The sequence below is a fragment of the Lineus longissimus genome, chromosome 16 (assembly GCF_910592395.1).
Source record: "Lineus longissimus chromosome 16, tnLinLong1.2, whole genome shotgun sequence".
Lineage (NCBI taxonomy): Eukaryota > Metazoa > Nemertea > Pilidiophora > Heteronemertea > Lineidae > Lineus > Lineus longissimus.
Genome location: NC_088323.1, coordinates 5,299,964 through 5,325,900, shown reverse-complemented (window position 1 = coordinate 5,325,900; position 25,937 = coordinate 5,299,964). Strand labels below are relative to the sequence as shown.

The following is a 25,937-nucleotide window of genomic DNA, read 5'->3' as shown; positions in this document are numbered from 1 at the left end:
TCAATACCATACTGCCAACAGTGACAAAAGTTAGTACACCATATCACCACAGGGTGTCTCTAGCGTCTCCAGGTAAACAAAGTCAATGACATCCTAGTTGATACTGTTTAGATAGAAGCGTCCATGCATCATCTAATACATTTGTACTGAATCCTTAGACCAAGTTAGACTGAAAATAGTATTAAAAGTCGGAGGTAAATGATAAATGTTCTGGCCACAGGAAGTGCCAGTACAAAGTGCAAAGCTTTACTTTTTAAAATTATCTCTATTTTTATATTTTATTTTTAAATGGTAGGTTGTTTTTGGAACATCTGAACGTTTCAACGTTTGAAAACAACTCGGCAGTCTTTTGCAAGTCATTGTGAGCCTACCCCCCCCCCCCCACCCCCACCATAAATCTATCATTCCGGTTGGTCACAACTTAAAGGGAGACTAGCAGGAGTCAGGTAGGCCAGATTAAGTACACAATGTCGCTGACAGGTGTCGCCACTATCAGTACGGCAGAACTTTTTACAATAGAACATAAACTATCTGTATCACCAGGCCAGACTGTGCATGAATCATATGACTAATCGAACCCAGCTCCTGCCTACGGTCCCCTAAGGAAAAAAAGTCCAAGCAGTTTCTACTTTTTTAAGATCGTACACACGACTGCCTGAAATCCAGATGATGCCAATGTTTTAGAACTTTGATTAATCAAGAAGAAGAGTAATGGAGGTCTAAATGATGACCACATATTCTCTCAGGCATACGACATGGGTGAACTTCCAGTCGCGATAAATTTATATCAGGTGACAATTCCATGCAGTGAAATAAAGCCACTACGTAATTCATGAATGAAATAACATTATCAATGTCGGGCAAAATTATGCCGTCTGAGATTAAAACTGTCTGAGAACTTCATTAACCAAAGTTGAACAAACAAAGTTGAAATTTTAGGAATCGAATAAAAAATGTGATCAAAGTCCGCCTAGTTTTAATCAAAGCTTTTTCCGAGTTTCGTAATTTGTAGAACAACAGACCCATCAAACCACTTTCATACAATTACGTTACCATGCAGTTGAGTTATAGGCAAAGCAGCATCACAGAACAGAAATGAGAGAAGTCAACATCGAGTCATCTCTCAGAACCTTCTACACAGTTTTCAATCGGCCCATTCCACGTTCACGAATTCAAGAAACCTCACCACCAGAAATAGCAGACTATCCCTTCATTTGAAATATACCTCACGAAAACGTCAAATCGTTCAGAACATCATTGCTAAGACAAATAAGCACCCAACAAGCAGAAATTCCAACGAATCTGAGATTTCACGACCGTCCTCTCTCCCAGCTTATTCTCAACTAACCCCAACCTGAGACAACCTGCTAATTTTCCTCCAAACACAGCTAAAAATACTTGCGATAAAGTTAGAAATGCTCGTTTTAGCTGCAGACTAATCTTTCAATATCTTGCATAACCCGTCACAACCAACAAGTCCATTCGCCCACAGACAAATCCCATTCTCTGAATTTTGTCGTCACATTATTTTGGTTAATTTAACTTTTTGGAGATTCGAAAATAACCTTTCGTTTTTGAACAGCCGTTGACTGATGATGAAAACTTGCTGCATGTCGTGTTGCTGGCTTTAGACAAATTTTTGATGACAGCCCCTGACACTTACTTTATGTAATTTTCCTACCAAATCTGCATAAAAGGGTGCGTAGAGGAGACCATTCGGATCTCCCTTTAATATGTTTTCCTGTGACATATGGTGCCTCCGGCCCCTTGTAGATATGGCCCTTCATTTCTGAGCAACAATTATTCAAAAGTTTCACCCGGAATTACTTGACTGATGAGACAACATCACAAAATCAAATACGAGAAAACGGAGGGATAAATTTGTCCGCACTAGAACAACCAAGATGCCACAAGTCACACTGACGCTAAATATGCCAAATATAGTACAATGCTAGTTCTTGTGATAGTATCCCACCGATTTTATCGAGGCTATTTATAGCCACTAGCCGCTAAATATAGTGAGACGTGGGAGTTGTTATTACGGGAGAAACACATCCGTAGCTGACAGGAGAGATGCTGCGTTACCATGGATACTTGGCAAAACGGCAACGCTTTCCCAGATTCTATTTGTCAATGAAGTCAAGGGAAAGCTAGTCTTCAGGCTACCCTAGCATAATCCTTCACTCACCTAAACACTCGCCTGACCGTGAGCTTTCAAAACTACCCAGACAATTCTTGGAGTGAGGACCTATTTAGGACCAAAATAATTATCCCTGGCCGTCGACAAGGTGTCCTTCTAACAGAGGTTAACAATCACAAAGGGAGGTTTCACTGCAGTTAGCAGGATGAACCAGCACTGTTGGTCTACGTCTTCTCTCTTGTCGAGCAAGACACTTAATTTGTTCTCCTCCAAGAGAAAATCTGCCCTTTTTATTCAAATTGACCTCTGTAATCAGGACACCTCTCTGAAGAGGACAGCATATGCCAGTCCCAAGAGTGGCCTTAATAACGAGGTTCAACTGTATTTATCAATGAACATTCGCTTTGCAAACATATCGTGGAATAAGCGTCTTTCTTTTATAGTAGAACGAAGTTAGATTGTAAATAGAGTTCATTATTTCTTAACAAACAGGCCCGGGAGGTATCGGATATTCCGGATATAAATAGACGTAGCAGACACTATGAATAGAATCAGAACAAAACATATGTACTTTATTATATAGGCCCTTTTACAATAACGATGAAAATGTTTAAGGCTTGTAATTTCTATTAATAGAATGGTTTGGGGTGGTGGGAGGGGGGCGGAATAGCTGGATTAGGATCTGAAGATGGACTGGGCATGCCAGCACACGCCATGGCAAAACTGGGTTATCACAGATAAAAATAGCCTTTCTTCTAAAAATAGACCTATCATGGGATGAGAATAACGTAACAAATTACCTCCACCAGGAGATGAGATGATTATGATTGGTTAAACAATGATGATATGTAATTTGCTATCAACCTCTAATGACTGTAAACTTTTAGCTGTTGAATGTCAAAGTCACATTCCTCTACCTGCATGGATCTGAGGAATCGATGCCGATACAGTACTAGAAGCTCTGGAGTCAACGCCACCCCAGGATTACGCCCCCCCCCCCCCAAATTTTGATAGGGAGATTAAAACAGTTAACAGTTTTTAGAGTTGAATTGGGCACAGCATGCAATGTTACTTCTGGACAGAACAGTACTGTCTGATTTCTCATTCATATCATTGGCGTTGAAATTATCCATTCAGAATTACAACCTCATTGTCATCTGTTGACATTGCCTGCAGCTTCTAAAAGCCACCTGAGAATTCAAGTGCTCTAGAAGAATCCCATCTTAATCATTAAACTAAACATTGTGAATGCATTCTGATTTCTAAATATTACCGTTCGATGAACCTCCCTTAAAATTCACACAACAAAACTAAACATGATCCCTAAGTTATATTTACAACTCGTAATTCCTTCTCATCTCAAGGTAAGGAAAAATTCAAATAATCTCAAAATCAAGATAACTGAAATTGTTTCAATTCTGCGTTACTGCATATATCACCAACATTTACATTTTAAAACTTTGCGGTATCTCGGCCTGAAGCCCTGCTTGATCATTTGCACATCCAGGGTCGGCCGCTCTTGCCCCAGCTGGCAAAGGTTATCTAATCCAAGAGGACTAGAAGCTGGAAAAAGTCGAAACCGGCCCTATTTTAAAACAACTCCAGGCACTAACGTAGTGACGTCCAATTATACGGGACACATTGAAACCTGAGAAAGGCAAAGGTAGTATTAGGTCTCCAGGGTCCCCAAGTCATCACAAATAAACCTGAAGTCGAAAAGGAACTTCACCATAAGGGTCCCAACTGGAACCCTCAGTCACCGTATCCACATTTAGTTCCTCTTTTCAATTACTGTATTTTTATCAAGATTCCACCCTTACCAGACTGGCAATGATGGCAAGAAACCATGGGCAACACAGGCCTTTTGTCCGAGAACAACTATTTTAGATGAAAAACAACCCTGATTATCTAACTTTTAAGGAACGTTTTACTTCGAAGAGGAGAGAAAACAGGATTGCCTATTGGATGCAGAGACTAACATAAGAGAGAAACAACTCGCCCCAACACGCCACAGAAAATTGAAGACTATAGGATGAATGATTCAGCAGTTTCAGTCCAAAATGTGAAATCCAAGATGGCCGCCTGGCAGCCATATTCATGTGACATTATCAGTCCTTCAGAGTCCCCAGGCCTCTTGATATTTATCCATTATTAGTGGCGAAATTAATGAACCCATTTTCTTGTACTTTTTGCAAATACATGTAGAATGTCATCTGAAAAACACTGCTTCCCTCATGTAAAATATCGTCAGGTCACCCATTGTACAAAAACTTGCTGATGTCATTGTCTCGAAATGTCAAGATACGTTTTATTGGGAATATTCCCTAGGCCTAGATCGAGAATCGCTTCATTCAAATGCCACAAAAAGCTCTGAGGTCCCTGGGTCTTTTGATCGCTCCGTTTGTACTTGTTGCACTATTGGAAAGAATGATAAATATCATTATGAATTCAATATCTTATTGATGTTTTTTTAGATTTATCAATGGGTTAGCGAAACAAAACTCTCATCTCACTCTCAATCTAGAACACCCTGTTGAATAAGCAATGACCTCTCTGAGGGTCTCCCACCTCTCCGAGTCGAGGCCAACAACCTGTCTGAGGGTCAGCTACCTCTCTGTGTTGAGGCAACAACCTCTATGAGGGTCTCCCACCTCTCCGAGTCGAGGCCAACAACCTGTCCGAGGGTCAGCCACCTCTCTGATTCAAGGCCAACAACCTGTCCGAGGGTCGGCCACCTCTCTGATTCAAGGCCAACAACCTGTTGGAGGTCCGCTACCTCTCTGAGTTGAGGCAACAACCTCTCTGAGGGTCAGCAACCTCACTGAATCAAGGCCAACAACCTGTTGGAGGTCTGCCACCTCTCTGAGTTGAGGCAACAACCTCTCTGAGGGTCAGCAACCTCACTGAATCAAGGCCAACAACCTGTTGGAGGTCCGCCACCTCTCTGAGTTGAGGCAACAACCTCTCTGAGGTTCAGCAACCTCACTGAATCAAGGCCAACAACCTGTTGGAGGTCTGCCACCTCTCTGAGTTGAGGCAACAACCTCTCTGAGGGTCAGCAACCTCACTGAATCAAGGCCAACAACCTGTTGGAGGTCTGCCACCTCTCTGAGTTGAGGCAACAACCTCTCTGAGGGTCAGCAACCTCACTGAATCAAGGCCAACAACCTGTTGGAGGTCTGCCACCTCTCTGTGTTGAGGCAACAACCTCTCCGAGGGTCTCCCACCTCCCACCTTACTTGGCATTATCTCCTCCAGTTGAGCCCTTAGACGAGACGCTAAGTTAAGTTTAAGTTAACACCAGCCTTAGTAACCAAACTTGTCTTGAACAACGGGGCCCTGTACATTGTTTCCACAAGCCACTTTCTGCTCATACATCTTTCATTTTCGACCACCTCTAAGGCAAGAATCGTCTATTATTACCTCCTCTCCCTAACCCCATTATTTCCACCGCCTCACACTGACGTCTGTGTCCACACGCCCCCTTAGATCATCACCGACGCATCCTCGCCAGACCACCATCTGCACACACCGCATCCGAATCCCTTTTTACAAAACGCTATCCCTTTATTTTGAGAACCTCATCCCTTTATTTCGGCCCCTTTTTCATTGTGCACTAAATCTCTGCAGTGACGGTTCGGCACACCCCTTAATTGTTCGCCACCTTGTCCGACTATCTGATTACCGCTGGCGACTCACGGTGGCTAACTTCACGGTGCCGTCAGGTCTGGTGTTTCGACGGGACACTTTTTGTGTCAGAGCACAATGACAGGTGCTTAAATCCTATTTTACCGAAAATGTGGTGACATCTCTAAATAAAGTCAACCCTTCTTAATGGCTCCCGTTATCGGCAAGGGTCTTCGCTCTCTTTAACCCTTTTGGTACACTGTCAACCACCAAATTTCACTGGTGTTATATTTCCGCAGATTCCGCTAATAAATTCTCGGGCCCACAATACTGATACACACTGGTTCTATGCTAAACAAGACTAAGTTTCCTGGTTACATTAGCCTCCTGGCTATGTACATTAGCCGCCTACATGGCGACGAACAGGTTACAAGTTGACCGGTAGGCTCTGCCCATTTAAAGAAACAGGCAGGGAGAGATCTTAGTTGACCTCCTCCTACAGTTTGGAAAGTACATGGCAGCTTGCTTTCAATATTAACATTTTTAGCATATTCAGATGCCTAAACGATTGAAGTTGATCAGCTCAGCTAAAAATCTGTGCACATTTTACAACTGGACATCCGCAAACTGCGTTGCCTGGCCAATTTTGAATACATCTAACGTTTGGGAATCAACTTTACGTGGACAATGTTGGAGAAATATTCTGTGATTCTGACTTCAGAACAGCCTCTAACCCTAACACTAACGAGACTTATTACCTAAGAATTAACAGCCTCACTCACAACATCACGTCTCAAAATAAACTGGCAATCTCAGCAACGCAATTACCAGGCTATTGTCAGAGGGAGCAAAAAGCATCTGGATGAACGTATCCAGGGTACAGCCAATTCTCCCCCAAAATAAGTGAAGAAATAGGGAGAAAACATGGTTATTTTGGTTGAAAAGCGCCTGTTGCAGCCTGGGTTGTCACCAGAGGGACACAGCAGGGGCAAATGAACATGTCACTCTTTTGGTTACCTCTGACCTGATGGCAGTCTGTGTGGTGTCGAAATTTACATAAAAACATGAAACAACAACGACTTTGAGAATGTTTACTGCAAACAACGAAATTTTGGCAACACCTAAAGTTGGTGAATTTGCTGATTTTTAAAATTGGCAATATCTGACGAGTATTAATTCTTGGCGCTATACAGTCCAAGTCACAATTGACATCCATCCTGCCTTGCATCAGTTACGCACAACGTACGCGCGAGTTGCGCACCAATGATGCGCTTATCTCTCTCTATGTCTTGCGTGTGTCTCGCGCGACGTACGCAACGATGCAAATTAAAGGATGTCAATTGTGATGTGGACTAAAGCGTAAATATCGTGTTTGCTGCCTATGGTTATTGAGACAGTTGTACAATATGAAGCACGACAAAAGGAGTCACATAGCCGAGCACTATGCCACTGATCCCCATCATCTCCTGATGATGAAACGGCATCACAGATTCTAAATCTGCCGACAATGCCTCAAGCAGCCTTGCATACGGAGTGTTTATATTCGGTGAAACCCGCACATTATCAGCTCAATAAAACTAAATTTGTGCAAAATTGGATGAATTTGAAAATTATGCAACAACTTGACGCCCAAAGCATCTGTTGCCTGCTCATGGCGACGATGGTTTAAGAAGGAGGAACTATTTATGATTCACATTCTTTCATTTACAATTTGTAACTGACTTTGAGATTTTCCCATTGGAGACTCGTAGAGTGGCGCAATGGCCTGTCACCTCGGAGGTACAAGGTTTTATTCACAGCTAAGACACCGGTGATGATGCGACTGCGAATGGGCAATTTTTGTTGCATGCGATCATAATTGTAGATCATTGTGCAAGGATCACTTGGTTAAGGAGCACTTATTAGTTGTGATAAAAAGAAGAACAGATTTCAATCTGGCACATGATTCATTTCTTGAGACAGGCCATCAAAACAGGTTTCAGAATGGAATTCATATAAAAAGATGAATCAGAAGAAGACACAGGTTGAATGATGGATTCCTGAAATTCAGCACAAATTTATAAACAGATTTTCCGGATAATCAACTAATTCTTACCAAATAGGAAGGATCTGAAGTCACAAACTGTCTCACACCAAGAAATATCAGAAGTTGGGAGAAGATCGCATCAAGAGGAATTCTCAGAAGACGACAGTCCGAAAAGTTCCTTAAATTTTTGGTGACACAGTTATGCAATGTTAGGGAAGAACCCTCCACTTAGAGCAACAACCACCAGGAGAACAAAAGCTAAGCAACCCTTGGAAAGGAATTGTCGACTCTAAAAACAGCCAAAGTTACAAAGTCCTTTTGTGTTCGACTATCTTGTTTTCTTTACAAAAAAGTTAAATTTAGCCGATGATTTTTCTTTGTGTGAACTAGCTGTTTGGACATTTTTGTGATGCTCTGGACCAAAAAGGGAATTTTGGCGGGAAGAGTTATGTGTGGTCTATACCCTCATTGGTGCGAAAGAACTCTAAGTTGAGGGGGGAAAATCATGTAATACGTGGCCAAAAATAAACTAATGAGCAGAAAAAAAATCACGTAATTCTCCCAAGATGAAAGTTGAAAATAACCTAAAATGGAAATAATTTGCAATGTTGACAGTTTTATTGCCGCAAGATCAAAAACATTTTGAATCATCAAAACTGCCGAACCTTTGTAATTCCCCCTTTAGATAAACAAAATTAAAAGGAGGTGTCTCTCAAACATTGCCCCGATTGTACAGTTTCATTTCAGAAGAGATTTTAAGGCAAATTCCTGTTGGTTTCTGAGGCGGCTAACGAAAAGTAAAAGTTTGGAGAAGACCAATACGGGTCACTCAATTCAAACAACGCCTAAATATTTTTTCTAATGGTTTTACCCCCGCTCTTTACTCAAGCTTTCACAAATGCAACCCGGTGTGTTTTTCAAATTACCAGCCCCCTACATGCAATTATATGGTCTATGATCACTCGTTTGCCGCAGTTTGAGCAAAGAAAATATTAATAGCCTCCTGTGCATGGACACCTTTACAGACTTCTGGGAGAATTTGAATTGTTTTCCGATATAAAGATGCCCATTTGCGAATAATCATTGTTTCTTCAAGGCCACCCAACTATTGTCAGAATTCTGTTCATCTTTTCGTTGTGACTTATCCGACTTGGTTTTATTACATAATTACAGCAGAACCTCTCTATCACGGACAACCTCAGGACTGACAAGTGCTGTCCTTAATAGAGAGGTGTCCTGATTAGAGAGGTCAAATTGAAGGGAAATGACCAGTTTGATACCAAAAGTGATGTCCTTAATAGAGAGGGTGTAATTGATAGAGAGGTGTCCACTAGGGGAGGTAACACTGTATCTTACTGAGAACCTTTCTGTCCCTATATACCCTATTGACGAGTTTATTCAACTTACGTCTAGGAGAGGAGATGATAAGTAAATGAATACAGACTGTGTCATACCACTCTCAAGCCCCAGTTGAATCCAACATCCCATGAAATCTTTCCTCTTCAACAACGCTTGGCATATCAATTGGTGTCGATTGCAGAACAAGGGCACTACCCCCTGAAATCTCGTTTAAATCAGACCATCTTGCACCGCATTGAACCCAGCACCTCATCACAAAAGAATTTCCCGTCTACTTTCACAATTTCGCAAACAAACAGACCGCCCTACTCGAACGTCGATCATGACATAACCCCTGACGCAACCGTCGCGCAATCCCCAAACATTCGTTTAAGAAATGATATTCTAAGATGTCGGCAATGCCCTTAAATTATTACGCTAGAATAGACGGACCTGTCTGGGATGAGGACTAACATGAGGGATCTGAAATTGAGTAACAGGCGTTTGACTTTGGGAGTTTACGTCACTTTAGGGTAAATTTAGACGAGCAATTTAAAAAATGTTTTGTTCGGATAAATTTGGGTGTGCGGTGGTGACAACAGCCTGTGTCCGTGGTGGCAGGTTAAACTGCACCGGGTGTTTTTAGAGCTGACTAACCGGGAATATTTATTTTGAACAGAATGGCGGGAAGGAAGGAAATATTTAGGAAAATTTCAAAAGGTGGAATTTGGTGAGGAATTCCGTTGTTTAAATTACACAGAAAATTTTTGTCACATTTTTTCCCCTCCTTTTTTCAGCAAATGCAGGTAGCATTATATGATTCTAATTTGCGGGAATCACAAAAATAACGAGGTGCAAATACTTGGCGATTTACAATACATGCTGGAGATGAATAAAATGACTAAAAATTCTCACCCGGAATCGAGATTGAGTTGGATCCGCTCGCTGACCTTATAAAGCTAAGTAGTCAGATGTTATTAATAGACCAATCGTCCAATATCCTGTTCTAAAAATACCACAACTATCCCATGATACACTGCAGGAAATCATGGTGAACTTCGACCTTTGCCGTCTTGTCACTCATTACAGTCATTAGCGGCTAAATGCCAGCAATTGGCATTTTCAACCGAAGAACCTAAGCGGAAACCATGGCAACGTGATAATCACAAATGTCACAAGTTTATGTACAGGCAAGTATATTAACTGGGAATATCATAATGTCAAACAAGGTATGAGACTCAATCGAAGTTACTATTCTAAGGCCTCATCCAGTTACTTAGTTGCTTTCTTTTTTATTATTCCCCGCCTACTATATATATTCGATATCTTCCACCTCAAAGTATTCAACCATAAACATGCAGATCATGATCGATAAAAAAACCCTGTGATACCCATTAGTTCGATCATGATGATTTTTTAGATTGTCACAGACAGATTATATCAAGTCGTAGTAGTGAAATATTGCGTGAATTCGTTCTTACATGTAATCCACTAATAAGTGCATAAATTGAGACAAAGCTAAATTAGTTTGTTATTTTTCACAAATTTGCTTTGAAGAGAGTCACCTTGGTCATGACAGTGAAAGAGTAGGCGTTTTTATTTTCTCCCCCAATCAACCCATTCCCATCCATAGGTTGTTGGGATGAATATCGAATCCAAAAGCTATATCTAAAGTGGCCTAATTTCTGGAAGATACCAACTTTGAGGCCAATTGTTGCTTTTACACGTGGACGGTTCTAGCCCTCCTCACCTCGAGCCACTTGAAGCCAGATCACCTGTAACTGGCTTTGCGCTGTCTACACGGAGACGGATCAAATCGCCGGCCCCAGGTCAGTTCAGGCCACTTAAACCACTAACCAGTCTCATGGTGGCGCGTGTTTTCATGAACTGCTATATACCGCACTACTCGATTTTAGTACCGTGCGCAAAGTGACTCAGGGCCAGATCGGTTCTACACGAGAGATTAAGCGTCTTGAAGTGGCTCCAACCCGCCTCAAGTGACTCGAGACTGCAGTGCTAACGCGCCTCGGGTCAGGTCACTTGGAGACGGTTCTGATTTCGTTCTACACGGTACAAATTATCCTGACCCGCCTCGAGCTGGCTCGAAGCCGGTTCCAACTGTCCTCGTGTAGAAAGGCCTTATGTCCAACATCATCAAACAGACCCATCAACACCGATGAAATCATAATTAAATGGGTTAATCAGCCACTTTTCTGATTACATTATCTGACCCCAATGCTCATGGTATTGTTTTGTGCCACTACTCTTAGATAACGATTACGCAAGCCAACTTGTCACGAGACAAGGCATTTATCCATCAAATTGTCATCCATTCAAGATAATTTTTCTAGGCGACTTCGTCCACAAACAGTGTGGGCGATAAGGACTGAATTAGCCTCATGGGCGTGGCTTTCACATTCTGAGAACTTTGGCGCGAAACGAGGTAAAATGTGTGATTGTTGTTGTATTTCTGGCGAGTTTTTTATATCGTTCTGAGAATCGTTCGTTATTCCTGGTTCTCTGACTTCCTGCCGACATTACGTAACAGTTGCAACCTCTGGTGGCGAGCTATGGTGGTCTAGTGGTATAGGAGTGCCGCACTCTTGAGTAAAGTGGTTGTGGGTTCGACTCCCTACTCCCTACAGTACTTTCCTTTGCTTTTGGTTTAAACGCGTCGCCCCTTAACCTCCTTGGACAGAAACCGATTTTGTTATTTGATTCTTCTTCTACAGTAATATACTTTTTTAAAGTAATATTTTTACAGTTTCATGGACTTTAAATGCATCGTTAAGGACATTTATAGTCCCCTGGATGCATTGCATGATGGTTTAAACGACCCTGGGAACAGGTCACTGATATCTAAAGAAAAAAAATTCAAAATTAATTTTTTTTGCCAAGGTGACGCTGTTTCAAACAAGTCAACCTGACGAGTTCAAAATTATGCGAGAAGCCACTGCTAGTGGTCTCCAGTATAGCTAAGGGGATATAAATCAGATGCAAGATTTCTGAATTGACACTCACAGTAGAGTAAGTTTGAAACGGTCATGTGTCACCAGAGGTGAAGCCTGTAGGATAATCCTCTTGACCTTGTCAAACTATAGCGCCAGGTATTAAACCTTGGCCAAAATAGTTTTGGATGAGATGTTAACCTAAACCGCTTATTTCAAAGGGTCGTTTTTTGAAAACTCTTAAAAACCATTCAATACATAAATCAATGTTATGAAAGATCTGGGTTAAGATGTCACCTACAAGGTCGAAATCTTTAGTGACTGTCAAACTAATCTACCTTTTTAAAGTCTTAAATCATGCATTGAAATGAAATATTGGGTCTTAATAATAATTCCCTAGAATAGTTCTAAATCTGATGTTAGGAAGACTTAGCAGGAAACCCTACTGAGTTGCCCCAGACGGTTAAAGCCTTGAACGGTTCATTCCCAAAGTAAACTTTTAACCTTGCTAGCGACATGATCCACTTTAATACAGTCACGAGTCGTTAGCATGTTTAACATGCAAGGTCATTGTGATTGCCCAATACAACCTACACACTTTAATCAGCGTTATATTGAAATCTCAAGTTCGGAAAGGTATCGGAATGTTTTTTGTGACCAACTAGACAATAAACTGAGAAATATTTTGGCAAATTCTTGTTGCACGATACCATAGATAAGCTGTAGTGATAAAATGTGAAGGCAAGCGATGAGTCGCGTTCAGACGACATCATCCAGATATTTTATAAAACGATTGACGATTGATGCTGATTTAGCCGAGAAGCAGCTTCACATCAATGATGCCTGATCAAATATGAAAACTAGTCAAAACAGAACACCATATATATCCACATCCCAACAACTCGAAACCAAAAATAGAAAAAAGATTACCTCATACTTTCCATAAAACAAACAAGTTTTTTTGAACAAAAACAAGTTGATCTTTGGTCAAACACAGGTCAGCCCAAAATATTCCAAATCGGCTTACGAAAATATCGAAACCGACAGTGTAATGCGTGGCAGTGAACTGCATAAGAACTTCATAACGAGTATCACAAGTTGACACAAGTCAGCTCTCATCAGGTTACATCACAGTAGGTCACGTTTCAATTGCGGTGAAGCCAAGCACAATGATTTCTTAGTTTCTGGGCAGCTGATGGATCAGCAGAAATCTTGTTTAGAGTATCAACTGCAGACGAGGCCAGAGCAGGGATTGGAACTTGTCATGAATGGAAATTATGACTTTCACAAAATCTCTCACAGCAAGATGAGGATGATTTCTTGTGTCATTCCATGGAAACAAAATATGGTCCTCGCGCCCTGCAGCTTGCAGGCCAAAGGAACTGGAAGTAGTTTGGTACATTTTCACCGCCCATGAATATGCACTTCTATTCTATGGAATATTTGAATTAGTTGATAAGGACAATTTATAATCAGTCAAGCTGTTCGGATGCTGAACCAGATATTGGTCCACACAGCCTCCAGGTCCATTCAAAGTACCGAGCTATATTTAACAACTAATTTACGGAGATTACTCAATTTTCTATTTCAGGCACCCACTAAGGGCTGCTAATGATATTAATAGCTACATCGGTCCAATTTTGGATGATACAGCGGCCGACTGCTGCAGCCCACGCTTTACTGCAGAAGTTGGTGACAGGGGACTTGGGCCTACGCTTGTAGAGTGTCTTCTGATTATCTGTGGATGTGCAAAACTATGACAATGACGGCAACCCACGCTCGAGATGCGAGTTTGAGATGATATTGGGAAGACCTGGGTGTCTGATGTTAAAATACCAGTCTGGAGACATACTTATACCAATTCGCTAAACAACAGACAACCCTTCAAGCTAGCCACGATAAACACACCATTTAACTTTCTTAGAAAGCAACAGTGACAAAAACCATCCACCATCCCTAACAGAGTTGTCGAAGCTTTATTTACACCAATTCATTTTGGAATCAATGGGTGGACCTTTCAGCTGTAGCCAAGATTAACACGCCATTTCATCACAGAGACAAAAAAAATCCAACACACCTCAACGCAGTTGTCAAAACAACTCACTGAACCAAAAGAATAAGCCAAAAATGTCTCAGACCTTCCCGAAAAAGAAAATCAAAATACAAGGTATAAGACAGAAAAGATTGGAAGAAGCAACATGTGCTGCCCCCCAGCACAATACTACTGAATCAATAAGCCAGGCTCCGAGTGATAATTTTTGCACCTCTGCAAAATACACAAATCCACGTGGGGGGATTTCACCTTCACTTGAAACTACTATACACAATGTGCATGTGGATGACACAGGTGCACTGCTAAATGTAATACGAAAAATATCAGCATCTTTTTGGTGATTTTGTCCTCGAAACCAATCCAAACTGCAGATCAGGAATCTATATATGAGTCAAAACCTGTATTTCATATTGATCCAGGCTAGTATTGGACACAGGCATGACAATAAGAACACACACAATGATATTAATAATATCACTATCAGCAATCAAAATAAATAATTCAGGTGATTTTCTGAATGAATGTCAGAATGCAACCCAACCAGACAGAAGAGGCGCCACCTCTCATGCCATATGGTATACAGGGTGTCTCAAAACTGCAACTGTAGCGGCCACTGTGTAGTGCTCACCAGAGTGATTTTTGGGTGAGAAATGTGCTGTAATTACACAGAAATTTTTAAGTGGCTTGACCTTTGTGACCTTGAAAAGTAGGTCAAGTAAGAGCCTGGGTATTATGTCATGAATCCAAAGTTGAAGAACATACATGTAAATGTAATAAACATTTGGAGATGATACAATTAGTATAAGGTCTCACAGTACTCTCTGTGTTTTCTGTTTTGGCCCCCTGGTGGCTAATTTAAAAATCAGGTCAAACCGAAATTTGATGTCAGCCAGAGGCCACCTGACCCTCTTCCCAAGAGGTATGCATACTAAGTTTGGAGTCAAAGTCCCAGTGGAAGTGGGAGTATGTCAAAGGATACTACATGTATACATCCTAAAGTGAAATGTCAGAAATCAGATAAAACACAACAGCCAAACAGGGTTTAGCAGAATTTCCTAACTGTAAGTCAATTTTTAAAACTGAGTACAGCCATTCAAAACCAAATAACACCTTTAACATGAGACTTCTCGCGAAAAATATCAAGTTAATCATTCAACGCCCGAGGCAGGCTTTCAACGTGTGTCAATCGGCTGTGCAACTCAATCAAACGATAGATTAAATATCGATAAAAAATTAGACGCTGTTTCTCATTTCACCATTTGTTGTGAATCCGATAATCTATTTTTAGAACAAAGAACGCGGTACCTCAATTAACCAGCTCGGTTTTCGCGGCGCCCATTCATAAAAAGAGATGCAACTGAAAAATATACACATGTTCTGAAAAACATAATGGTTCACTCTCGACGAAAAAGCTGTTTCGTATTGTCTCAAGCAAATAAAATTTGTACTTTAAATACTTAGTTCTAATGTTTTAAGAGATTACAATTTTGAATGTACAGTAGAACCTTTCTATTAAGGACACCCTCGGGACTAACAAGTGTTGTCCTTAATAGTGAGATGTCCTGATTAGAGAGGAGAAATTGTATGGAAACAACCAACTTGGGACCAAAACAAGTGTCCTTAATGGAGATAAAGGTGTCAGTTAAGGGACTGTATCTTTCATTTACCCCAACTGTTGTAAAATCAGAGGTGGTGTTGCAGGCCAAATAGCAAGTTATCACAAATAGCCAAATTGTCCTTAATAGAAAGGTTCTACTGTACATTCAAAATTGTACAATTACAAGTACAATTTTGAATGTACAGTAGAACCTTTCTATTAAGGACACCCTCGGGACTAACAAGTGTTGTCCTTAATAGTGAGATGTCCTGATTAGAGAGGAGAAAGTGTATGGAAACAACCAACTTGGGACCAAAACAAGTGTCCTTAATGGAGATAGAGGTGTCAGTTAAGGGAGTCGACTGTATCTTTCATTTACCCCAACTGTTGTAAAATCAGAGGTGGTGTTGCAGGCCAAATAGCAAGTTATCACAAATAGCCAAGTTGCAAGCAATTTGAATTTATCATGAATATTCCAAATATTCAAGATCGTTCCAAGAAGTGTTTTGCTTCAAAGGTGCATTCGGTCACTGACTTGACTAGTTCCCTTGGTATTTTCACCCTGCGTATATTTAGAAATTCCTCTCCATAAATAACCCTTCACGGGACAGGTGTATGGGTTTTACTTCAAGAGAACTTGTAAACACACTTAGTCTCAACGCAGGCCGAACATATTTCTTTGGGTGGCGCTAGTTGGGTTGTTGACTTGGTATATAAATTTAATCTTGCTTTTGAATACCTGTGGTTCTCTCAGTCGATGCGGCGTTGAAACTAAATGTTTCAAAACCAGAAAGTCGGGGCAAGGTTTTATATACCCACTGCATCACACCCGTGAAATGTCCTCTAGTAGAGCGCTTTCACATTCTTAGGTTTGTTCAGTAGATTGTAGAATGGGGAGTGATTTACTTCTCCAAAAAGGAGTGAAAAACAGCTCTTCGCCTTTCAAATGTGACAGACTGGCACAAGGCTTTCATTCAGACATTCTTGAGCAAAGCAGCATTCGTCAAAAATAACAAGTCCTGGTACGCAATACGTTGGTGAGATGCTATCTCGTAGAGCTTTGAGGCATCTTAAAAAGGCTTTTACATTTGTAACCCGTTAAACAAGCAGCATATTTTTAAAGGAACCAATCCAAAAGCCGGCCCAGTTTACTCCTCATCATAGTACTTTTTACCTGTGAAAAACCGAAGATATTTTTAGTCTTTCTCAGAAAAACGGAAACCATCATCACCACTGCTTAGCAGCTAGTATGTAACAAGTTTGAGCTGATGTTGTGGCACTATTAGCAAGTGATATATTGTGTACATATATCGAGGATAACAGGTCAGTATGCATTGTAAGTTTGTTCAAGTTAGGGTGGACTGTTATGGCATTATTTTAGGTTTGAGATGCAGTGTTCAAAAGGTTCAAGGCTCAAGTCATCAACCGGGCAACCAAGTCCCCAACTATATAGTCTTGGTTCCACTACAGGGTTTAGATCCCTTTCTATCGCATCCGCATCAGGTCCGAACTTAGCTTAGTCCGGACTAACGAATGTGGTGCAGTTCGACTACAGGATTGGTAAGTTAACAGATACGGCTACAGGCGGCGCCACTCTATGCGCGTTAGGTGTTGTTTTGACAGAACCAACACTTCCGCTCATGCGCAATACGTTCACATTGACACGCCACCTGTAGCCGTACTTAGTAACTTGATCTTAATCCAGACTAATGCGGTTCCATTACAGGTAATTTCTGCTTTAGATCCGGGTCTATTCTAAGTTCGGCTTGTCCTATCCGCACTTAATAAGACCGCTCTTAGTGAGAGCCGGACTTGTTTAGTCCGGACTAGCTGTAATGGAATCACAACTAATTCGGATGTAGTCCGCACTTTCCTGTAGTGGAACCGCAACTATTAAGTTGCCTGTGTCAACATATCATCTTGCTGGGTTCTAAATGCAACCTTATAAACTGATGACGTACAGCAAATGGCAGTCATCTTACATGTACTTCTGATTATAGAATTGGGTCACTGAGCCAAACAATCTGTCCTGAATAGGGGACGAGGATAGTTATGATGTGGCCCATAAAGGGTTGATTCATTTCTTATCTTGATACAAGCTAACAGCAATGAGAATTCTGGAACATTTAAAATGCTTCGTAATATCACTTTTGCCCTGGTTTACAATCACTGAAAGGCACTCTATTTAAAATCACTTCGCAGCCACGGGTTCTGGGCTGCCTATGTAGGTCAAGGTCATCCTGCATACCAGGATGAGAATATCGTATAATAGAGTAAACATACCAATGGACTGGTAATACTGTTACTGTAGTATCTTACTTAACCCCTTCAGGTCATGTGATCCCAAAGCTTACCTACATGTAACATATAGAGCCAAAGTGATAGAAAAGTTCATCTCCAACCAATTTCATCAATTTTTACGAGCCTATGGGTTGGAAAGGGTGTTTGCAGTCCCCTGCTCTATGACGAGGGAAATGATATATATTTTTAGATAATCGTCTTCAGTTCAACCATTAAGTCTATTTTGCACATTGTCTACAATATGGGTGTCATGAGGACAAAAAACACCCATGCTAAAGATAGTCAGCCGAGTCGCAAAATTGCCAATTTGCAATGACGAAAATAGCACATCATAACCAGAATAGCTCTAATGCGCTTAGCGTGTTGCCTTCAGCTTAGATTGGCATGTTTATCTCTTATAGTCTTGGCGGAGATTGTGATATTTCCAGGGGTAGGTTCCTACGTCTCCTGGGGTCTTATGTCTCCTGATGATTGGCCAAATTAGGCATCATATGTCAAGAGGACTCAGAACTGCAATGGCAATTTCACAATTATAATATTGTGCGGGGATCCGAATTTGAAATTTCATAAAAATATGCTGATTATTTAGGCTAGATTTAGTTTTTTTCCATTCCGACCTGATATCAACTGAGATGTGGACAACATCTGCTCTAGAGGAGAAATACTGAGTACTTTGTCAACTAGTGATCTCTAATTGCAGAGTAGGAGTGCTTGCTCAAAAATTACAGGGGTATTTTCAGTGGGTTTGGAAGGGGTGTTTGCAGGGTTGCAGGGGTGTTTTTTTCAAAGATTTTTCATGAAAGGGGGGCGTGCCTCTGGTGGGCCCCCCCTTAAATCTGCGCCTGCAACTGGTTACATCCGTACCCATTCCTCCCCTCTCCAGCCATCAAGGGACCAATCTACCGCAGTAAAAATAACCCGACCTTCACTCTACGATTTGATAAATCACCATTTCTACGCCGCCATTGGCTGCGTTAGATCAACAAATAATCTCTTTATGGATAGCGTGGAGAATTGATGCTATTTTTAGACAAGTCCTATCCACTTGAACGCACCCTTGACAAGTGATGACAAGAACGGCAGTTATTTTTAGAACTTGGGCGCACATTTTGGGCTTCTATCCATCCATTGCAGGACATCTTTGGGTATTTTTAGAGATTTGGCGACAAATTTGAAGAGTGGCGTTGTGTTTGGTTATGCCTAAAGCAAGTGACCTGGAATGCCGAGGCTATCGAGGGTCGTAGCAGTAAAAGCAAGACAATTTTCGTCTTGAGAGCGTCTCAATTGGGATAGGACCATTTTGTAGCAGCAAGAATGACAAGTACATGATGACTTACCTTGTTGTTTTTTGGTGTGACTGTTGGAATAGTCCATTGTGATATGTGACAACCAGGCCCATCAAATCAGTTCTGTAATGAGAGAAAGGGAACACTGATTTTAGAACCAAATCAACATCAATTGATGCAGGCTAATGTGCAACTGCCAATTTCCATGGTTTCGCCATCCACCATAGGCCAACTGACGCAAACCAAAAAGTCGCCAACTACATGTACACCCCCATGATTTCACACCATCACAAAAGAGAGGAGCATGAAAGTCAATGACAAACCAATTTACTTCAGATAGAAAGCTCTGCTGACCATCATCTATTGATTGAAATATCAAGAAGACGCATTATAGAGCATCTAATTTTAAAATTTGTTACAACTGTCAAAAAGCCGGTCATGTGATCGCAAAGCACCTACTCATTTACATCGCATCAAACATACAAATCGAACATCGATGAAAGTTCCGCGTATCAATTCTCAGTGATGCATTGATCATTTCAATCGCGAATCTGCCCTAGGCTACATTGATCTGGGTATAAATAAATGTAAAATATTGTTCATTTGTCATGTGTAAATGCTAATAAAGCTAGTTCTGAGTGATGCCAATTGGCTTTTGAAGTTTTTCTTGCTATCTTTACATTGTGGCTTTGTTTTGTTCTGTAGTTTGGCTAGTTGCATCGAATGCATGTTCTCTAATCTATATTTGATTGCGTGTATCACTTTCATTGACCACTCCCTTTCTGCAAAATGTACTTTTTTAAAATGGCGATGTGAAATGGTGTGAGCTGATGCCCCATCCCATAATGAGACCCTCCTTTGACTTGTTTGTGCGACCGACAAACACAAATCACATTCTAGATATGTCACCCTCACACAAGCCCCCCCCCCCCCGAATGACGGTCACTCACAACAGTATAGATAGCCTCGATTGCAAATACAATGACAAAGATCCCTGAAGATAGAGTGGAAGCCCTAGTACCACGGCATGTGACACAGAAACAGCCCTAGCATACCAGATATTGAAAACTCGGATGACAGACGTTATAATCCCTTGTGTACAAATAAGATTGAGAAGGGCGAGGCAATCGATGGTAGCTTGTAGTGCTGGCATTTATGCATCATTGTTATGTATGCAACCCATGATGCAAAAAGCAATGGAATTCTGATCACCTCCCCCACAGGTATCTTCACAAACCTGACGCCCTGCAAATGAGCGAATTTTGTACGCTAGTACTGGTATTGATGCTAAAAATCACATAATGATATTACATTGAAAATCAATAAAAACAAAACATACCTTCCTCGAGAATAGTCCAGAATGAAGCCACATTGTAAGGACACCTCATCAATGACAGCTCAGACAAGAACACAAACAACAATATCGCGTGTCACGCTTTAAAGTATATAAATCAATCAATGTTGACGCCATGAAAAATCAATCTTCCTCCTACACACGATACATACCTTGTTATAAAATAGTGCGGAAGAACTAACGTAAGGACACAGAGAATCACCAGCACAGAGGGAAATACGTCTGCTACGTGCACTCTAATAAGACAATGTTACGCTAGTCCATACCGTTATTGATCACGACCAAAGCTACCGTTCGCACAGCGCACAGATCTATTTATAGAACTCCGACAAACCAATTCCTATATATCCAACGAAGAGTAACCTAACGAAATTTCAATAAAACAGGGCGCAGAGCTATTTTTAGTTCATTGATTTTCCTCTGTAGCCCCGAGACCGTCGTTGTACGGAGCGCAATGCGGAGCTGTGGAAATTGTGCAGCTTGATTCACAGCAAGTGATTAGAAGATAGCGGAGCTGAGCGAAGGTTATATTAGGACGGTCACCAGCTCATGAAATCGGCGAACGATCATACCCTGGACGCTGCCGCAGCCACTGAGAAGCTTCTCATTATGGCGGATGTCTAAGAATAGACCAAGTTGTCCCTGGGAGGAGGAGGCTGCAAGGACAGGGTGCTGCACTTTATCAGGAAGTTCTACGCTATGCCCGGTCACCAGTGAGGGTGCTACGGAGCATCATTCTTACTCCCAAAAATGGAAACCTGCAAAAAAATTCACCACTATTTATTTGCTTCAAAATATTTTTGAGGTTATATTCACGAAAACCGAAAACCACCACCACGAACTGACATTTCTGGGGCATATATTACGAATTCCAGGAAATGAAGTCGCTTTATAGATGTCTCCCAAAACACACTGGGTCACTGGCGCCGAGAGAATGGAGGATATCCGTAAAGAAGGCACGTCCCCTGAAATCTAATCAAGAGCGGCTAAATAGTCTTGCCTGGGACTTGATCAGGACACTCACTCCACAGCTAACCTCTGCCCTATCACAACAGATCCTCGTCTATTTTTGCCTCACCCAATTGGATGGCATTTAACTTATCGCTATATATAGACGTTATCTTGTTTATGGAACAACAATCAGAAGAGGAATGGTAATAGAGCGGTACATGTAATACATCATCTTTATCCCGGGTGGATGAATACAAAGTCTGTATCCAATCCAACGCTGAGCTCTATATTTTGTTAAAGATATTTTAATAAATACGTGTATCTTCTGATGCGAATATATACATGTACTACATGTCAGAGTATTTGTTTATCCATTTTTAGTGAGTTTTCGCAAACGCCCGGTTAGGCAAGCGACTATATTTAGTAGTGAGTGATTTTGTCTGTCTGTGTGTGTGTCCGAATAATAGTATGTTAGTCGCTGACCAAACCGGGTGCTTGTAGAAGCTCACTACAGTGGAACGTCACTTGGCGGATTCCTCTCTATCAAGGACAACCTCTCTATTAAGGACACCTGTTTTGGTCACAAATTGGTTGTTTCCACTCAATTCCACCTCTCTAATCAGGACACCTCTCTATAAAGGACAGCATTTGTCAGTCCCGAGGGTGTCCTTTTAAAAGAGAGGTTCTGTATTATGGATTTTATATGTACCTTCAATTATACCCTTTTTCATGCCTGGCACCAGGTGGCGCTAGCACTAGTTAGTAGTAATCCTTATCTTTGGTCAGTAAGCCGGCGTCTATAATCCAACAATGTTCATATCCTAACAACTACCAAGTTGTTACAGTTGATCTAATGTAATATCTGAAACGACACAATCATACAGAGATTTTGAAAAATAAACTTCGACATAAAACCTGTCACATCTCAACACTGTACATTTCACTTGTGCTGCAAAAAAAAGACTCATGTTAGCAGCAAGGACTGCGAGGCATGTTGATTTCTTCATCTTCATATAATAAAACCAAACCAACTTCATACAGTCCCAGTGGCCATCTCACCACTGTCAACATGCTGGAAGCAATCTCATACCCATCGGACAGTATAGGTTCATCACTACTAGATCAATAGCCTTAGCTATCCGTTGCTATTTATAGCCTATCTTCTCCGTTGCTATGGCATAATCAAACTACCAACCTGTAATTACCGTACATCAGGCCAAACAACTTTTTCCAATAGCAGTAGCATTGAAGGAAAATCAAGCATTTAGCTAAACAATATATAGCCATTTCCGAGACTAGGAATTCTGACACAGGGCTTTGATGATTGGGGGTAACACTGGTACGGATCACTGTGGGCCAGTTGTACCCAGCATACGAATCAAGTGAGTAATGTTGGTGTGGAAGCGAAAGACAGTATTTACATTCTATTTTACAGTATAATAAATCAATCATAAATTCAGTACAACCATAGCGATGAAACGAAAGACAGTATTTGCATTGTATTTTACAGTACAAATCAATCATAAATTCAGTACAACCATAGCAATGAAATGAAAGACAGTATTTGCATTGTATTTTACAGTATAAATCAATCATAAATTCGGTACAACCATAGCGATGAAACGAAAGGCTCATTTGCATTGTATTTTACAGTAGTATAAATCAATCATAAATTCAGTACAACCATAGCAATGAAACGAAAGACAGTATTTGCATTGTATTTTACAGTATAAATCAATCATAAATTCAGTACAACCATAGCGATGAAACTTATAACTACTTTCAGTAATTTTCAAGGGGTCAATGAACTCATACCATTAATCCAGTCCAGATTATTTCTGTCACAGAGACCAATGAAGCGTCTGGTCTACTAACCTACATAGTGAATCTCACAAGGTCCATAAGAAATGTATACATTTGGCCTACTTGTTTATCTTATGAGCCAGTAATATGTTAGGCTGACTCCAGTGAATGGGATCTGGAAAGCCCCTCTGCTTCTAGTGCAAATGCCAGACAGGTCACCGGCACAATGTACAAAGAGATTCTGACCAACATTGTCATCAGTGGATAAGCAGTTATGCTAAAATGTAAGGACTGCTTTGGGTCTGAAGAACCTGGTTACCTGTTGAAGAGCGCCGACGCCAAAAGGTAAAGACTGTCTTCTGACCAACCTTGTAACATGTGAAAACTGCTTTAGCTGTTACCAAACTGATGGCTTAGGCTGGCACAACCAAACTGCAGATACACAAACTCTACACATTTAAAGTGGGCAGCTAGTTATGTATGTCTCAGCAATGAATGCACAACCCCAATGTGTCGAGAGATTTCCATAGTCAATTGTAATGGATACGGAGAGATAAATCCTCTTCTAACGACCTGTCAAATGACAGTTCTGTAGGAACCAAATGTAGCATGTAGGCTAGCATAGGCCAATGTATTATGACTGACTCTTGGCGTTGCCTGGCGTTAGAAATAGGAACTAAAACACTTACTAGGCCTATACGACATGTGAACGAACGGCGTACCTCTTTAAGTAGGCCCCACTGTCTCAATCGACAAGCCCCCTCTAGCTAGCTGTGGACATATCGGGAGAGATCAGCTGGCCTGAACGTTGCACAGCAGCAAAGCAACGAGAAACCACTGACGACATGATATGGAGTCTTGACCTATTTTAGGGCCAACACCACTCTAAACCCGGCAGTAGCACAAGCCCTTTGAACATATAAGGAACTAAATCTACAATATACAGGCCCTAAAATTGACAACTTCATGGCCTAAAAAGTCAACACCAACAGCTAGTCACTCCATGCATGCAAAACTTACACGTTTATACAATGTGTATCATACTTAATGGGCACCTGCTAGTGCTAAAATGGCTGGCGATCGGTGAAAATCGTCGAACACTTTGATTAAATACCACAAAATCGGAGCACTCTTCTCGCTACCGTCGAATTTACTTTGTATCAAATGAAATATTCTAACGTTCCATACACATTGATTTAATCTTACCCGTAAGTTAAGCGAGAAATATCACAATTTTCAACATAGAATCCTTCTTAAGCCAGCTAATTGAGGACAACACACATATTGGTCATGTGATCCAAATTATCCAATCACGCCGTGATATTCTCATTCTAAAAATAGCCGACGACCACAACGCACTCAATGGATAATAAACACTGCTAAGCTAAAAGCGACCTTGGCCGTGCTATAAATAGACTTCGGCCCCTGGGGTAGGGCCGAAAATATCCATCAGTATCAGTGTTGTGTGTCCTCCCGCGTCCCTTTCGCAGTGCAGACGACAGAAGCAGTTATGACGCTCTCGCCAGAAGCGAATGAATGCATGAAATGCGTATCAAAATTAGGCCTACACTCCGGACGCGGTGGACCGGCCATGACTGCCCCGGTGACTGCCCCAAGAGTCTAATCAGAATCTGCAATGGCAGTGCTAAAACAGCAACTGCTTTGGGTTACATCGGAGGGCCCAGGTCAAGAACTTGCCATAGGGACACGTTGGAGGCATAGTATGAGATATATATCTAGCCCTTTTCCCTTTTTGAAGAAGACATGGAAGATGAATTAAAAGTACTCATTCTTTGTGTTTTTTGCTAGTAAATAAAAGTTTCATTTTGACAGTAGGCCTATTGTCCGCAGAATATGAGCGTTTTTGTCTTTGTTTCTGTTTGTTCGCCATGGTTGTGCCTTTGTCCTGATCTTGGTGTGAACAAAGCCTTCAGTAACCCGTGACCTACTTAGAGCAAGCTGTTCGGAAGACGCGCATGCCCATACATAAGAATTAATGAAAATGAATAGAGGAATTGACGAAATGCCTTATTTTTGCTGGTCAAGATGGACCTCCCAATGGTTATCTGATCCGGGTGCTGATAAAAAAATATCAAAGCTTATTTTCGTTCATTGGTGAATTGAAGAGAGGTCGGTTGGAGAGCGTGGTCATACTTTTCCCGCCTTAGATAGTAAAACGTGTTTGTGTTGGAAGAGACAAAAAGCGCTAAAAAACGCCCAAACTCGAAGTGTCAACACTCCAGACGCAGTGGACCGTCTTGTCCCCGATCAAGATGACAAAATGGACTGCATAGTCCGAGTCTAGTGTCTCTATAATGGTAGGCATGGACTTCACACAGAAGTTCGCTTACTGTTTCTTTTCTTATCGGACATCAACAATCATAGTACATATTCTCAACACCGCAACAAAAAACATTATTGGAAATATATCTTTTTATTCCGAAACGGGTTTGTATCATAATTACCAACCAATTATCACATCTCTCTCATCTCAGTCGCCGCAATGTTTAGTT

The 25,937-nt window shown here is 41.2% G+C and overlaps 1 protein-coding gene across 2 annotated transcripts in view; it reads right to left on the bottom strand.

The window, feature by feature from the left end:
- Positions 1-24,696, bottom strand: part of LOC135500870 (histone deacetylase 4-like) — a 53,933-nt gene extending 29,237 nt beyond the window's left edge. Inside the window, exons 1-3 of one of the 2 annotated variants that reach the window (XM_064792542.1) lie at positions 24,631-24,696; positions 22,331-22,483; positions 19,368-19,439 (exon numbers count right to left, since the gene is read on the bottom strand). In XM_064792542.1, the coding sequence (XP_064648612.1) occupies positions 19,368-19,404 (37 nt within the window). In that variant the 5' untranslated portion in view covers positions 19,405-19,439; positions 22,331-22,483; positions 24,631-24,696. The remainder of the gene's footprint in view (positions 1-19,367; positions 19,440-22,330; positions 22,484-24,630) is intronic. The other variant, XM_064792543.1, reaches the window with a different exon arrangement.
- Between the last annotated feature and the right edge of the window lie 1,241 nt (positions 24,697-25,937).